The sequence below is a fragment of the Leptodactylus fuscus genome, chromosome 1, assembly GCF_031893055.1.
Source record: "Leptodactylus fuscus isolate aLepFus1 chromosome 1, aLepFus1.hap2, whole genome shotgun sequence".
NCBI classification, from domain to species: Eukaryota; Metazoa; Chordata; class Amphibia; order Anura; family Leptodactylidae; genus Leptodactylus; species Leptodactylus fuscus.
In genome coordinates, this window is record NC_134265.1 from 57293603 (window position 1) to 57311639 (window position 18037).

The 18037-nt window shown below is 41.7% G+C and overlaps 1 protein-coding gene across 1 annotated transcript in view; it reads left to right on the forward strand.

The window, feature by feature from the left end:
* MSH3 (mutS homolog 3) overlaps nt 1-18037 on the forward strand; it is a 108172-nt gene that overhangs the window by 38869 nt on the left and 51266 nt on the right. Inside the window, exons 10-13 of the mRNA XM_075271397.1 lie at nt 5358-5484; nt 6844-6928; nt 9095-9204; nt 12509-12641. Coding sequence (XP_075127498.1) covers nt 5358-5484; nt 6844-6928; nt 9095-9204; nt 12509-12641 — 455 coding nt within the window. The remainder of the gene's footprint in view (nt 1-5357; nt 5485-6843; nt 6929-9094; nt 9205-12508; nt 12642-18037) is intronic.

An 18037-nucleotide genomic window follows, 5' to 3' on the forward strand; every position in this document is an offset into this window, starting at 1 on the left:
AACTAACTTCCGCTGAATGTATAGCAAAGAAAGTTATCCATGCTAACATGTTGTTAGCAAAAAGAAAAAAATGAAGAAATGGCATCAGTTTGCAAAAATGTTATTTAAAAAGCAGAAGAATGGTCTTATCCAGTGACTGACAGCCTTCCCTGTATCCTTATGATAAGGTCAAAGCCGTGTTTATGACTAATTGTCCAATAATCCTAGGTAACTGTTGTCATCCTAATTAATTAGGCTGAGTGCCAGCAGTAAGGAAATGACACCAGACACGCTATGTTGGTATTAGTTCCTTTTTCAACCAAGAAGGAAATACTGGCGCGCTTTTATTAAAACAACGTGGGGTTAAATAGTAGCAGAGAAAGGAAGAGAGATAACAACAACGTAATTTTGTCATTGTCCTAATTGATATGAGCTAAGGGCTAGCGACCAGGCATTGATACCAGACACAAAATGTTGATATTAACTCCTCTCTTAGAAGTGAAGAGAGTGTGCCCTGGTGTGCTTTATTAAATCAACATGGGGTTAAATAGTAGCAGAGAAAGGAAGTGATACAACAACAACGTAAGTTTCATATTCATTCCTGATTGGTATGGAACATCTTAATCAAACAGAAAAAGTTTAAGCAATTCCATATATATAGCCAGCTTCTCCCGGTCCTGCGTGGTAAACTTGGAGAGCTGTCTTCTGGCAGCAAGCCAAACATTTGTTTTTCTTGCACCCATCCTGGATGCAGGCGCCATCTAATCATATAACATTATACCAGTTTCAAGCATAAGCAACTACATCTAGCATTCAGCTCTTAAGGATAACAATGTTTTTCATACATTACATGGTTATAACCTTCAAAGTTGTACATACAGAGATAACGGTCACTGAATAAGTCTGCCCACTGGACTCCTAAGCCTAGAATGAGCACAGACTGAAATAAATGACAGGTTGTAATGAATCTTATCCCACAAAATTATATATGAATCTGCTCTGCTCAGTTCTTCCTACACTATCCATAAGACAGTGAATAAGCACTCGATCGATCAGTGGAAGTCTCACTAAAGCCTCCTTGTGATTGAAGCGCCAGCCATGCAAAATTATAGTACTGGCAGCCCCATAGTAATGAATGAAGAGCTGCTCATGCAAGCACACTGGCGCCTTGTTCACAAGGAGGCTATCAGAGGACGCTTGGCCCCATGTCCTCCTTATTGCTGGGGTCCCCAGTAAACGGACACTTATAAGTGTCCTTGATGGCACAAGCCCTTTAACAAGCTGCTTGCAGATCAGACTTCATGATCTATGTGACAGGTTCCCTCACATATCTGGTATATATCCTGTTAAATGTATATACAGAAATGATTACTGCTCCGTATTGATGGACTGGACATTGTCATTACTATTCTCCCAACCCCTGCCTCTTAATAGCCTTGCATTGTCTTGGGTACTTAATAGTTGGATCAATAGAAATGACTACATGTTGAATTTGACAAATGGAACATATTTATTCTAATGCCATTTTCTGTATTCTTCTTTTGTTTTGTAGACAGTGTGCAGTCCTAATTTGGTGTAGTCTTGGATATCAATATTAATAACGCTCTAAAAATTCATATTTTGCAAAAAATAAAAAGGTTATATGGAAATTACGGCTTTTATCTGATTCACTCTTAAGGCTCCATCTGTCTCTGGGGTGAATAGCAAGTCTTTTAACTGACCAGACCATTTGTAGATATGGTTTTGATGGTTATCAGTGAATTGTAGGTTTTTAATGCTAGATGGATGTATTTCAGCCATATGGGATACACACATATGTCCTTCATATGGGGGGGGGGGGTATCATCACTTCCAGGACTCTTGGGTGAGAGCTATGAAGACTGGTGTTATCAACACACTGACTAATGAGTAGTAGTAAATGTGATATGATCAAAGATTGATGGTCTATCCTGGGAATACTCCATTTACAGAAGACCTTTCACCACCTCATCCTTAGGTTCACATCCACAGTTGGGGTTTATCCCTGTAGCCTCTACAGTTCCTGAGTAATTGGTGGTGTTCAGGGGCGGATCCACGGCCGGGCGAGCCGGGCAGACGCCCGGGGCCCCGCGGCGCGGCCTGTACCTAACAAAACGGTCCTGGTCGGCATGTCCATAGGACGCCGATGAGCTGAATACATAGGCGTTTAAAGCAGGAGCTGTCACAGCTCAGCTCTTGCTTTAATGCTGAGTGAGAGAATGCTGTATGAGTGAGAGAGCTGCGGGGGAGCAAGGGAAGGTGAGTGTGTTTTTTTTTTGTGTGTGTTAAACATTTAGGTCGAAAATAATGTAGGGGGCCTATGAAACTGGGGGGAGGGAGAACGGCATGACACTGGGGCAAATGAAGGGGAGAGAACAGTATGACGCTGGGGCAGATGAACGGAGGGAGAACGGCATGACAATGGGGCAGATGGAGAGGGGGAGAACAGCATGACACTGGGGCAGATGAAGGGGGGAGAAAGGCATGATACTGGGGCAGATGAAGGGGGGGATGGCATGACATTGGGGCAGATGAAGGGGGGAGAACGGCATGACACTGGGGCAGATGAAGGGGGAGAACGGCATGACACTGGGGCAGAGACGGGGGGACATGAAACTGTGGGCAGATGAAGGGGGAGAATGGCATGAAACTGGGGACAGAGATAGAGGGGGGGACATGAAACTAGGGGTAGATAAAGGGTGTATATGGAAATGGGGGAGAGATGGAGGGGGGACATATAATTTACAGGTGACTGTAGGAGGATTATACAGTGTGGAATCACATGAAAAATGAATGAGAATGGGTGGAGTCAACATGAAAGTGGGCGGGGCCTAACTTGCCGCGGCGCGCACAGCGCGCCGCACATTTTATTCCCCCTGTCTAGTCTTCAAAAGTTGGGAGGTACGGGTTAGAGGTGCAAGACTCTCCAGTAAGTAGGGCCCCCGCCAAAATCAATTGCCCAGGGCCCCGCAAACCCTGGATCCACCACTAGTGGTGTTAGTCTCAACACCAAATATGCTAATTAATTAGAATTAAATCTTATGTCAGGTGGGCAGTCTTTGTCTAGGGCAGGTAGCCTAGGACCGCCCAACTGACTGTATAGAGACTAATAAGAAACAGAAGTGATTGCTTGGGAACAGTGAGTGCTAGAGGAAATATGGCAAAGGCACCAGAATCAATGGATCCGTGCCTATTGAACAATGCAAAGAGTTAGAGTTGGTGTAGGCAGTGAGTTTCAAAGATGCCCTTTTGACTGGTGTTATGTTTTAGTATTTCTATGACATCTCTGGCACTAGTGTATAGTATCTTCATAGTTTAGTAGTTAACTTCATTTCTTGTTGTGGCGAGCCAGTATTTTAAAGGGATTCTACCATTAAAACACATTTTTTTCTCGTTCACACGTAGGAATAGCCTTAAGAAAGGCTACTCTTCTCCTACCTTTAGATGTCTTCTCTGCGCCGCCGTTCGGTATAAATCCCGGTTTTCATCGGTATGCAAATGAGTTCTCTCGTAGCACTGGGGGCGTCCCAAATGCTGCGAGAGAACCTCCAGAGCCACCTCCATCTTCTTCAGGAACGGCCTCTTCACGCGTCTTCTTCTGGCGGTCAAACTTCTAAGCCTCAGGCAGAGCCGACAGCGCATGCCCACAGGCGATAAGAAAATGGCCTCTTACTTACTGTGTAAGCGGCCATTTTTCTTGTGGCCGCGGGCATGTGCAGTCAGCTCTGCCCGAGGGCTAGAAGTTTGACCGCCAGCACCGGAAGAAGACGCGTGAAGAGCCCATACCTGAAGAAGATGGAGGCGGCGCTGGAGAGTTCTCTCGCAGTATTGGGGACGTCCCCAGTGCTGCGAGAGAGTTCATTTACATACCGATGAAAACCGGGATTTATAAAGGTAGGAGAAGAATAGCTTTTCTTAAGGCTATTTCTACGTGTCCACGAGAAAAAAAATGTGTTTTAATGTTAGAATCCCTTTAAGTTTGACAGCTCTGAGGTGTTACTCCATAGCTAAAACTTTTTGATGATCCCCTAAGATGTGCAGGAAAAGGATCTTGATGTATTACCGGTATATATCTACTGCTTTGTAGAACAAAGACCAGCGAATAAATCTTTCCCTGCTATGCTATGACAGTCTGTATCGGTCAACAACAATACGTGAAAGAGACAAGAGTCTTAGAAATATTTCTGTGTGATGAAGTTTTTATTTAACTTGGCTTTCTTTTGTGATAAGTTGGTGTTCACTAACTTTGTTGGCCTCATTGCACTTCTTCTGTGGGCTACAGTAACATTGGGGATAACTTATATACTTTATATCCAGGGCAGGAGCTGAACTTAAGTTCATAGAAATAAAAAATAAAAAAAATCTTAAGACGTCAGGTAAAAAAATTTTTTTATATTTGGATCACTTGATATGGAATGACCCAAGAATAAATCCGGGTGTCACAAATATAATTTAGGGTACATAGAAATTCTCCACGTTGTCATATTGTTGAACACTGGCCTTTCTCCTCGATTTTTCGTAAAAAATTCATAAACTTTGTAATTACTTTTATTTATTTTCTGGGTTCAGATGCAGCAGAATATATCACCACCGTGGATTTTGTAGCATTGGTTTACAACCGGGAAGAACAACTTCAATGGGGGTTTCCAGGCTAAAAATAGATGAATACAGAGTATAGGTCAATAATTTAATATCGTTGATTAGTCAGAAACACCTGGAGACTTTATTATGAAGGAATAGGTCACCAGGACAGAGCCCTGCTATTTCAAGACGAAAAATATTGATCTGTCCTAAAATGATAGCCCATCAATAGGGTTGTGGTTTCTGTTCTTCAGGTCCATTTGAGGACCCGTAAAATGCAAACCCAATCCATTTAAAAAGTGGTTACCCACAAAAATCCGAGGACCCCATATACTAAAATGGAGCCTGCCAGGTTTCCTCACGAAAATGACAAGAGAAAAATCTGTGCACGACTTTTTTCTCCACATTTTTGAAGCTGAATGTGGGACGGAATCCTTGAACAGTCACCAACGCAGATGTGACCGGAGCCTTAGCCTTTAATCCAGTGAATGGGAATCGAACTGCAATAACCTGATCTGGCCACCACACAGAGAACAGCGCTGTTTGCTTCCTGCGCTGTGTGTCAGCTGTTGAGAACAGCTGGTCAATAGAGATGCTGGGTGTCAGACCCCTCACCAATCTGATATTGAGGACCTATCTTTTTTATTCTAGAAAACCACTTTAAGTTTCAGGGCTTTGTCCTGGTGACCTATTCCTATATAATAGGCATTTACTATATGCTGTGCCTTATATGAAATAATCAAGATCAATAAAAAATGGAATCAAATGTTCTTATCTAGACGTGTCTACAAGTTCTCAAAGGCTAATGCAGATCCTGAAGCTAGACAAGATGGTGATCTGTTCTTTGGCGGCGCTCATCACATATTTGAAAGAATTTTGCCTGGAACGGATCCTTTATAATCCAAGGTGAGTAGTGTCTAACTTCCACAAATCCACATGGGGTTATTGTATGCTAGTCTAGAGATCAGTTAGTCTATATAGGCATTTGGACACTCACTGTACATTACTTACAGAGGTACATGAAGCTGATATATGGGGTGTCTTAGATACTACTATTACGCTGTAGGACTGCTATCATCTAACTGTCCCTATATCTGTATGTGAACTAGAACAAAGTCTCACCAGTGAATTTCTCTCTCTGACAAACAAGATTAGTATATGTGTCAGCTTAAGAAAAATCAATGTTCACATCTTCTCTGCGGAGTCCGTTTCATTTGGGAAATAATAGTCACCGGAGACTACCTTCATTTATGTTAGGTTTCATTGTTATGGCATAGCGTCTGTGCAGTTCATGTGGTTCAGTATTTCCATATTTGTTGTGTTCATATATGATGACATAAGTATGGCGATATCATCCCTCAGAAGCATTAAGGAATACAGTGAATTTTTTTGGGCTAATTTCTATTAAACCTGTTACAAATGAATCTCCATGTGCCTTTATATGAGATCAAAACTATATGGAGGCCCCATAAACTTCCACGGGTGTCCTGTTTATGGCTCTGTATAACTGTAAGATTATTAAGCCTCGTTCACACAACATGATTCCTTGACCATGTGTTTGCCATTGTTTTACCGGCCAGCACATAGCCCCATACATTTTAATGGATCTGTTTACACAAACATGGTTTTAAAGGTCTGTGTGAATGATCAAAGAAAAAAATGGAATCTGTCATTTCTCATTCTACTTCAAGGCCCCATTTTCTCAGGGCCCTACCATGTGAATGTAGCCTTATGTGATGACTGTGGCTTTTGGTTGGCACTAGCAGTCACTTAGACAAACAGAAATCCAGTAAACTGTTAGACTGTCAGTACTCAATTGGCAGGGAGAAAGTCTAATTCTTTAGTAACACCTATGGTGTAAAATTGCAATCTTGCTGCCAAAAAAACTGGCTTTTTGTAAGTACATTAGGTGTTTGGTACACCAGGGCATGGTCAACTTTTCTGGGGCACCTATTTTCCTACGATCTCTGCATATTGACTCCTGTAAATCTTTATATTGGGAGGCTCTAAGTAGCAATCACAGTGGAAAATAGGTTCTCGGACAGGCTCCGCCACACCCCAGGAGCGCCAAACAGCTTATTTGCATATGCATTGAAAGCAAGATTCCATCTTGGCACGCAAAAAAAGATATATTTATAAACAGCCTCCCCTAAAGCATGTAAGTGGTCTAGAAGTGATTTTGGTGCTGGAAGAAAAAAAATGCTATACAAAACAGTAAAAACATTGTGATTACATTTATTTTTACGGTATCTTTTTGTTTTTTAGCTGTTTTAAGCCAATGTGTAATTCAGTTGAAATCTTTAATATGAACGGGAGAACCCTAAGAAATCTGGAAATCTTACTAAATCAAGTAAGTGCCTGATACTAGATCACAGCGACAATAGTAAGTGATGATGCCATGAGGAAGGGACTAGCAATGCCCTGAAACCGGTAGCTTTTGGAATGTAACCAGTCTACTCTATCAGTTACTTTGTAACTTTTTATGATGAAACAAATAAAAGCTATATTTTATATTTACTCCTCCATTCCACCACACTCTTGCTCACCCACAGCCTGCACCCCCATTCCCCCCTCTTGCTCACACACAGCCTGCGCCCTTAGGTCACCCTCTTTGCTCACATACAGCCTGCACGCCCATGTACCCCTCTTGCTCACACACAGCCTACACCACCCATTCCCTCCTCTTGCTCACATAGGGCAGAATGGGGGTTGCAGAATGTGAGTAGGAGGGGTACATAAGTGTGCAGGCTGTATGTGAGAAAGGAAGGAATGGGGGTGCAGACTTTCTCACACACAGCCTGCACTCCCATGTACCCCTCTTCCTCACAGCCTATATCCCATTCCCCCCATTGTACACTGACCTGTAAAATCCGGGTAGCTTAGATTAGGTTAGTAGATTAAAGGACCTTTGATGACGTCATGTCTCAGGTCGTTCAATTTACTAGTATAGATGACGGCAGAGGGCCTGGGGACAGCGAGCAGGAGATAGAAGTTTCTCCTGCCCGCTGTCACTATGCAAGTGCCGGGAGGCAGTAGGGGCCCAGACAGCAGGCGGCCCCTGCTTGGGTGTAGTAGTAAAGGCAGCAATTGCTAGCTATACTACTGTTAAAAGATGGACTGTGCTCCTCTCCATCTTTAGGCAGCCCCCGGCGCTGCAGTAAATAGGGCCCGTTACGTGCTGTAGTTACACCAGCAGGTAACGGCCTATTTAACAAAAATAAAATAAAAAATCCGCAGTGTTAGCAGCTGTCACCAGGCCCTGTGGCCGCTGCCTCCACTGCTACCACGGTAGTTACGCCCCTGTTTCTGAACTTTCTTGCCGCATTTACCGTAAGCTATTTGTTTAATGGTCACTGTTGTTTCAACAAACTTTTCATGAATAGGAGAAACTTCTTAATATATGTTCTTTGTCCAGTTATCAGCTACTTCTTCTCTTCCAGCCCCCACCTCCACTTTCTAAGTTGTGTAGAAATCACTGCTGAATCCATCTTGATAGACGAGATGGATTTCCAGATCACTGAGGGATCAGATTACATGCTGCCTAGGAAAATCCAGAGGCTACTGCTAAAGACTAGAGATGAGCGAACAGTAAAATGTTCGATATTCGTTTCGAGTAGCTCCTCAATATTCGACTACTCGAATCGAATATCGAATACTATTATAGTCTATGGGGGTAAAATGCTTGTTTCAGGGGTAGGCAACATTCGATCAAATTACACTTACCAAGTCCATGAGTGAGGGTCGGGCTGGATCCTCCGAGAAGTCTTCTCCGTGCAGCGTCCCCGCGGCATCTTCCGGCTCTGAATTCACTCTGCCAGGCATCGGGCCTGGGCAGAGCCGACTGCGCATGCCCGCACTACAAGAAAATGTCCGCTTACAGTCAAAGCTGCCATTTTCTTGTAGCACGGACATGCGCAGTCAGCTCTGCCCAGGCCTGATGCCTAGCAGAGTGAATTCAGAGCCGGAAGACGCCGCGGGGAAGCTGCACGGAGAAGACTTCTAAAGGTAGGAGAAGAACCAGCGTTGATTGGCCGACTGTATAGCATTCGGCCAATCAATGCTGGTTCTGCATCAAACTTTTCCATTCGAATAGCAAGTGGCACTCGATCGAGTACGAGTATTTAGAATTCAATCGAATACATACTTGATCGAATACTACTCGCTCATCTCTACTAAAGACTCTACTAAGTTTTTTTTTATCTCACCCCACTACTTATTCACTTATTCCACTACTTATACTGCAGTATAACATCCTCCATACTGCTCCTGTGTATGTGTGTTTGAGATTTAGAGGTGGAGGATCTCCTCATTTCTGATGGTGCCATTGCTGGAATCCACAATTATTTACTAATAATGGTATTACTTAGGAACAAGTAACTACTAAAATAATCTTTATCATTCAGACAATAAACAATATGTATTTTCTGTTTTAAAGGTTAATAGACTCTTAGTTACATGAGTACATAGCAGTGACTTGCTAACAGATATCACTTACTTTCTTTTCTCTAAAACACAGACAGATCAAAAGACAAAGGGTAGCTTGATATGGGTCCTGGACCACACAAAAACTCCATTTGGTAAAAGGAAGCTCCGACAATGGGTGACTCAACCGTTTATTGATCCAAGGTGATTTTTTTAATTTTTTTTTGCACATTATGTAATGTTCTATTTGATTGCTTAGTGAATATTGAAAGGGGCTATGTGGGGAAAAAATTATCAGTGTGTTCCTTAAATAAGCTTACTTACTAATTCAGAAGATGGTTCCTTAGCACCCCCACACTAAGTTTTGCCTTCATTCCTCTGCCTTCCCTGTTGACACTCTGACATGAGCGGCATTGCTCTCCTTTGTGTATAAGCAGCAGGGTAGAGCATAGTCTGTAACATCACAGAGATCCGGAGCGTCAGAAGAGGCTGAATACAAGAGATTTTGGTACCCTGCTGCTCAGCAAACTAAGAACACGGTACAGCATATCTTACATAGACAATAATGTACTACACTGCCTGGCCAAAAAAGAAGTCGCTAGTGTTAATATTTAGTTGGGCCACCATGAACACGAATAACAGCACGCATCCGTCTCGGCATGGAGTCTATAATGTTCTGTACTGTAGACTCAGGGATTTTGATCCAATTCTCGAGTATCAGGGAGCCCAGGTTACGCAGATTCGTTGGGGGTGGTGAGTGACAGTGCAGGTTCCTTTCCAGCACATTCCAGTGTTTCATGTGCTTCTCGTCGCACCCGAACACGACCATCACTCTGGAACATTGTGAAACGTGATTCATCTGACCACATGACCTTTCTCCACTACTCTAGGGTCCAATCCTTGTGGTCTCTTGCAAATGACAGGCGCCGACGTCTGTTGGTCTCTGTCACCAATGACTTTCGTGTGGCGACACAACTGTTGAGACCCATTCCTTTGAGTTCTCGTCGCATTGTTCGCTCCGAAATGTGTCGCATCATCGAGTTAAACATCTGTGTGAGCTCAAAGGTGGTTTTCCAGCGGTTATTCTTCACCAGTCGCTTTAGGGACCTACGACCTTGAGTTTCGAGTATAGTCTTACGTCCACACTTTCCACGGTTGGAGGGGGGGTTCTCCACCATCTCGCCATGCTCGTATGATTCGCTGAACAGTTCTCTGTCCGATACCAGTTATTTCGGCTATCTCCTTGGTTGATTTGTTGGCCTGATGCAATCCAATGACTTGCCCCTTCTTGAAGGCACTAACATCTCTTCCTCTGGTAGCTCTTCCATTGGTAGACATCGCTTCACACCTTTGATTATGATCTGCACTTGACAGGCTACAGCTCAATTATATATATTCAAGAATATATGAAAATTCCTGTCATGAACAGTTCATAATTATATCAGGGATGGAACGGTACCTTGTTGCACAAGGCGACTTTTTTTTTGGCCAGGCAGTGTATATACTGCAATACAGAACAATTGCAGTATGTGATACAAAGTACATGTCTCTTTTTGGGATATAAGTATGTTTTTAAAGAGTAAAAAGTCTGAAAAAATTCTGGAAAAATAACTAAAAAGTTTTAAACGCCTTACCCGTTTAAAAAAAAAATGTAAACAAACAGTCTAGGGGAAAAAGCAAACATATTGGTAATCTCTGTGTATACATGTAAACCATACAAAAATAATGTTATTTATATATTTATTATGGACCATTAGAAAACGGGAAAAAAGTAGCAAATTACTGTGTTGTTTTTTTTTGTTTATTTTATCTGGCCTTCTTCCAAAAGAAAAGCAAAATAAAGTGATTTAAAAAAAAAAAAAAAAACAACTTGTACACACCATAAAATGATACTGATAAAACTACAGCTTGCCCTGCAAAAAAAAAAAAAAAAAAAAAAAATTTAAATGGATGTCAGAATATGCTGTAACCCAATCAATACCTTTATTTTCACAAAATAGCTTTTTAATTTTATTGTAATGGTAGTACAATAATGAAAATCTGAATATAGTATTAAAGTTGCAGAGAGGACGGTATAAAACAAAAGACAAAACATGATGGAAATGTATGTTTCTTTCTCATAGGCCTCACAAAAAATATTAATTATAAACTAATCGAATGCTGCCAACTAAAAGTACAACCTGTTGCACAAAAAAATAAAGCGCTCACGTGACTCGAGAAAAATATAAAGGTTTTGAATTTAGAAAAGTGAAGATTAAAAATATGTAAAAAGTCGCTGAGCCTGAACAACCAAAGCACCTTGCGTCCTTAAAGGGTTAAAGAATTATTGTCAGTTTCGATCCAGGTAATGCTGAACATTTGTAGGCAATAATAGTGTAAATTTCCATTTTGTTTGAGGGAGCAGTTACTTCACGTTTTCTTCTGCGGTTGTTACATTGTGTTTAATGCACTGGTTGCTTTATCTCCTCTTACGTGCACTCGGAGATTACATCTACATTTCTCTATCTGTATTGTCAGGAAAGAATAGTTCTTAATTGCTCGAAGAGAAAGAGGTTGAACACCTTGAAGGAATAATTTCTCATTGCGCCTAGTACAGATTACCGAGATCAAGGGTGAAAAATGGGTCACGTTGTGTTTTTCGTTTTGAGGATTATTTAGAGAGGAACTGTACAGACAGTTCTGCTTCAGATTTATAGAACTCCTGAGAGCCGTTTGTGAGGATTATTGTTGGGCACGTTCGTTTCACAAATAGTGATGGCTGTAGTGATTTGCATTTTGGATTATTTATATACCAGTGTTACTAAGAAGTGAAATCCTAAACATTAGATCAGATTGGATGAACTTGCTGATTTCAGAGGGACCGGTCGGTTATCTAATGTATACGGGACCTCACCACTTATGCATTTCCGAGCTTCCGTCCAAGGGCACCATCTGCATGGAGTTGGTATGTTCTCCCCATGTTTGCATGGGTTTCCTCCCACGTGCCAAAAATATACCGATGGGTAAATTGGTTCCCCATACAAACAACTGACCATTGTGAGTGTTCGGAGTGAGCAGCTGTATGGCAACCACTAATACCATACCTAACAATGCTCCCTAAACTTTGAGTCTCCCTGAGAAAAGCAATACCAATGATTGTGTTTCACTGTGCCTAATGGTTTTGTTCTCATGGATTTATGTCAGTCTCCCTATTTAGGACATGAATGATAGAGCTGTAGTCTATACCATGATCACAGATTCAGGGTAATCGGGGTCCTGGGGTCAATTCCAACCAACAGAGACATATGCAAGGAGTTTGTGGGGTTTCACCCCCCATATGTCAAGTTGAGGTGTTTGCAAAATGTGGCAAGCAAAGGTAGAATCGGAGATGTGGCACCTCTTGGGCATAAGGGCAATGTACCAAAGATATGCAAAAATTACATCCATCTAAGAAACTGGCACAAATGGAGTGATATATTCCCCTATTGTGTTTGTCTTTTCAGTAAATACTTGTCATTCTTATTCCCAGTGAAATTAATGCTCGACTTGATGCAGTGTCTGAGATCCTTTCATCTGACAGCAGCGTTCTCAGCCAGATTCGTGGCCATCTCTGTAAATTGCCTGACTTGGACAGAGGGATTTCCAGTATCTATCACAAAAAGGTAAGATGCTTGTGCTCACATCCCATAGCACTTCTACGGCACAAACGAAAATTAGGAATTGTTGATAGCCCTCTTATAGCGTTCCATTTAGTTATACTATTTTGGGGAATGTCTATTGCTAAGATTACCTTTTATTTAAATCAGAGGCGAAACAGTGGGAAAAAAAAAGGTTGGCTCTTGCGATATCTCCGCACAGGAGCCAGCTTGCAACTTTACAGGACCGGCCCTGAGGGGCAGTTTTTACGCTTTGGGGGGAAGGTATCTTTGCAGTATTAATGCCCACGATTAGAGTGCACTCTGATCGCAGGCATTAGCTCCGGCTTCTCTGCTGTACATTACAGCGGAAACCCGGTTGTTTTGGTTACCGCTCTGAGCGGCCATCATTATTGTTACATACCCAGCATCCGCTGTAATAACACGGAAGATGACGGGAGGGTTAGCAGAAGGCTGGGGCAGACAATTCAAAGGCTCATGACAAGTTTAGTGAAGGAACACATACATTTTCTAATTCCTCTGCATTTCATGTTTTATTTAGTCTCTTTTGGATTGTATTCTACTCTTCCATTAACACTGAGCATTATGTCCATCCGGTTTTTGTGTTCGGCAAAAAGTATCCCATTTCATTAGTATAAATCCTGAAGCTATAATATAGGATGTTTAGAGATGTAAGCCATCACTGTGGGGAAGTGTCTTTCCTTACCTTTCCTCTTGGCTCACCATATCCTGAATTTTTTTACAAGATGATCAGCTTAAAAAAAAAATTAAAAAAAAAATAAATATATATATATATATATATATATATGATTTTGCAATACTGTGTCACAAGATGTCTTTCTGATAGAAATTGGAATCTGCATCCATATTCCCAATAGATAACAGTGGACACATCTGTACTTGCATCATCTTTAATATTAAAATTGACAACATGTTGTACTGAACCAGCCTCTGCCAACTGAGAAAAAGACCAAGGAAATAGTAGGAACTGAAAAATAGCACATAGATATTAGATTAGTCAGTAAACCATCACACAGTATGTGACATATTGAAAGGCTAGGCATCCAGTGGTTTCCATGCTGTTTTGCCGGATAGCTCCCACTAGTAAAAGTAATCTAGAACCTCAGATCACTTCTGTTGTAAATGTAGGGCTCATTTACTTGTGTGTAAGCATACGGTATATAATATAAACATAAATAAATGACACACATACTACACATATATATTATATACACATATATAATCATATACAGAATATACTGACTGTATATGTAATAGCATGGCTTATGCTGAGATGTTAGATGTATCTTGTGTCTTAGATGTGTGTATTTCTAGCTCTGATTTAGCAGACCGTGGCTGCTACCTACGGACTTCACTGACTGTAAAGGAGTCCACATAGTGTGAATAAGAGCCTGTCTCATCAGTGCCTAGACATCAAGTCTGAATTTCTGAGAACATGTTCAGACAGACTGGCAGCAGGACATATTCAGCTGGATAACACAAAAGTATCAAGAATAAAAGACCAAGGCTATCAGTGTATTATATTAAAGTACTTGTCCAGGATAATAAAAAAAAAGTCTACTTTTTCCATGAGCTTTTGAAATAAATTCATGAACAATCTATTATTCTATAGTAAACATCTTTGTTTCCTTTGACCATAGGATATTATATTAAACTAGCATCTGCCCACGACTTCATCTGCAGGTTGGTGTTGGCGCTGAGCCGCTTATATTTAGCCAATTGCTGTTGTGGATGATCCGTCTGCTCCCGCGTCTCGGCTCTGCTACATGGCAGCATACTCAGTTGTATGTATATCTCTGCATATAGAGAGCGTTCTCAGGTGTGCTACAGCGCTGCCTAAGCTCTGCTACATCTGGCCATTTGGATAATAGGGGTGTTCTTATGTCAGTGTCTGAGCAGCTTCTGTGGTGGAAACGGCTGAACGGATGTTGCAGAAATTTGCCACAGTTCTATCAGCCTGCTCCCACGTCTCGGCTGTGCTACATCGCTGCATATGCATAAGATACCCAGCTGTATGTACATGCTTGCATATGGAGAGCCTATAGAGGTGTGCTACAGCACTGCCTAAACTCTGCTACATCGGGCAATTGTGATTACAGGGGTTTTGTTATGTGACTGAGCAGCTTCTGTGTTACAAAGGGCTGAATGGATGTTGCTGAAATGTGCCAAAGTTCTCGCCCTCCCCCATCATAGGCAGAACAACACATTCCCCGTCGTACTCACTGAAACTCTACACCCGATATAGTCCTCTTGCCCACACACAGCCTGCATGTTCTGTAGTCTCCTGATCTTCCAGGAGCCACCATTTTCTTCAGCTTTCACACTGTCAAGCTTCATCCGGTATAGCTCCGCCCACAAAATAGTGTGTAGCTCCGCCAACTCTCTAGCATGAGCCTATCCAAGAATGGCTCAAGGACTTGGGATAATGTCATGACAGGCCCTTTAGTGTTGTATGAACCTAAATTCCTTCACTGCGGTCGTGTAGTGACGTCATTTACGGGGATAAAAAGTAGCCTATGTTTTAATCGAGGTTCCTATTTATGTATGTGGCAAATTTCATGCAAATCCGTTCAGCCGTTTTTGTGTGATTGAGGAACAAACATCCAAACACACATTTAGTAGGATTATTCTTATACTCCTTGGAGTCCAACTTTTAGTACCTACACCAATCTCAGCTTCTGTGTACCCCAACCTATCCAGCGAATTGGTCATTAGTAGGAAAAATTGATTTGGGGCCAGGCAACCCCTTAAGGGGTACGCCCAATAAAAGAAATGGGCTACAAAACATACAGTCAAATAGTTATAAATATGTGCAAATGATCTTCATTAAAGAGGTTGTCCAGGGTATACAGTTCTCGGCAAGAAAACCGGGGAAAGTGACAAAAAAACAAAGCATACCCATATGTCACTGGTCCTGCAGTGTCTCCCACCCTTGTCTGGTCTAGCGGCGTTCGGATACTTCTTCCTGCAAAAGTCCCTCGCCTTACGTGGCTGCTGAACCCAGGACGTCACTCACATATGTTACCTGTAGCTTCCGCTGTCCTTTCTTTAGGCCGCTGATTGGCCTTAGTGGTCACGGGCAGTGAGGACTTCCGCCAGAACAAGACACCAGGAGAAGAAAGACCGGACCGCGGTGGGAGACACCATGGACGGGTGAGTATGTTTTTTTTTTTTTGGTTTTTTTTTCACCTTCTCCAGCCTCCTTGCCAAAAACTGAATATCCTGGACAATCCCTTCAATTAAAATCGGTAACGACCCATTTGTCTCAAATTATTCTTAGTCCAGACCAAGACCCAAATCCTGTATTACAGCCATTACCTGTGGGAGTGAGGTAGTCCTTCAATTAAAATACTAAAAGTAGAATGAAGATCTGTGCTTATGTTTCCCCATGTTGTAAAATACTTCCTCTATATGGTTGCCATGGTAATGACCACTGGAGGCTTCTCCACCATTTTCCTAATTCTCCTGCAGGACCCTGCTAAGTGCTGTCCAGTTTCACTTTCAATTTCATGTTTCTCTGCTCCCTCCCACTGAGCATGTGCAAGAGCAGTGCATGTGATAGTCACATGTGACAGGATGACGCTGCGGAGGGGCAGAAAATGGTGAAAACAGCATTGCAGAGTAGAGAGTGTTTTGCATTACATAATGGAGTGCATCACTCCAGAGATTTCTTTTTTCTGTTTTATTATTTTTATTTTTTTCAATTTATGGAATAACCCCTATAGAGTTGAGGCAATATATGTCGACATATTTAACAGTAGAAACGTTTTGCTCAGTAAGACACTTCAGTCTTCCATAGGGAAGAAGCACATCAATGGTTAATGATTTTTTTCTTTTATTAGACACGTTATACAGTATGTTACACAGTTGACTCCTGAGGGAATTTATTTGCAGACATTTATCTCACCCATATAGTGTACTATGTGACTTTTTATATGCTGTTATATAAAGCCGATGTGGTTGTTTATTTACGTACAGTAGATGAGTTTTCTGCATTACATGTGATACGTGTGATAATCTATAGACTGTACACTGGTTGACCGCACATATGACCGCACATATGACCTAAATAAGTATTTCTATTCTAATTGTAAACATATTACAGTGAGAACAGGAGACGTTTATTGTCCAAGATTGCTGAAGTGAAGATGTAGATAATTCTTTCTTATTATTAAAGCAATAGCTATTTACAGCATTAAACCATTCACAGGTACTTATGGCCTGAGGTTTAGTTTCCCAAATGGCCCTGTTACAATGAAATCTGCAGCCGTATTTTTTAATAAACAAACCTTTATATTTACCTAAAGATGAGACTTACCGGACTCCTCTCTGGTGCTCCCAGGGCCTGCGCAGTTCTTCAGTGAAGCCTCATGTGTACTCCTCTTGCTTCACTGAAGATCTGTGCTGCCACAAGAAGTACAGCTGATAAGTATGAATAAAGCTTTTTAATCTTTAAAAAACACATTAAAACAGGGTTATTTGGGTACTAAATTCCTGATTTAGGACCTGTAAGTGATTTAGTGCTTCAAATCAACCTAACAGATTAGGGCCGTTCATGTCTTATGACACCTCAGTGCCCTGGTAGTGGTGATATCCATGGAGACATTTAAGAGCACAGATATGGCAGAAGAGCGGGCCTTACAGCCTAGCTATGAGAAATGCCCCTCTGACAGTATTCTATAGCTTTGTATTGTCGGAATGAGGCGTTCCTTACAGCCCAGCGACTATACTGAGCTGTAAAGCTCAGCCTTCTGACCATGGAGAGATGTCAGTGCCGAAAAGAACAGCACCAATATCTCTGGCACCGGAATGCATAGTGGCAAAGCTGACTGTGTTCTGAATTCAGTGCAATTTCACCTTTCTAGTCCTACTAATCCTACTAATATTATAAATGTGAAAGTTTGTGTGTTTGAATGTTTTGTGTATTTGGATGTTTGTTCCTCAATCACGCAAAAACGGCTGAACGGATTTGGAAGAAATTCGGCACATAAATAGTTTGTAACTTCAATTAAAGCATAGGCTACTTTTTATCCCGGTAAATGACATGGCTTCACGACTGTTATGAATTTATGTTCACATACTATATTACACTGCTCCTGCAGCAGCTTATCTCAGGTTCTGATAAAGCCAGGTCTGTTATCTCTCTCTGTGTAAACACTCAGCTAACCCTCAGTCCATTCTGTACATGCATTTGCACATTATCTGATCTGCTCCTGACAGTGCTGACACACTGGATAGGAAAACGCCTTTAATCCAAATTGGCAGTTTGCTACTTTCAAACATGTCAGGAAAAAGAAAATCTATTTTGTTGCAAACTTCTAAAACAACGACAGCTATGAAGTTAGCCAGAAGTCAACAGAGTTCTCCTCAAGTGGAGCTGA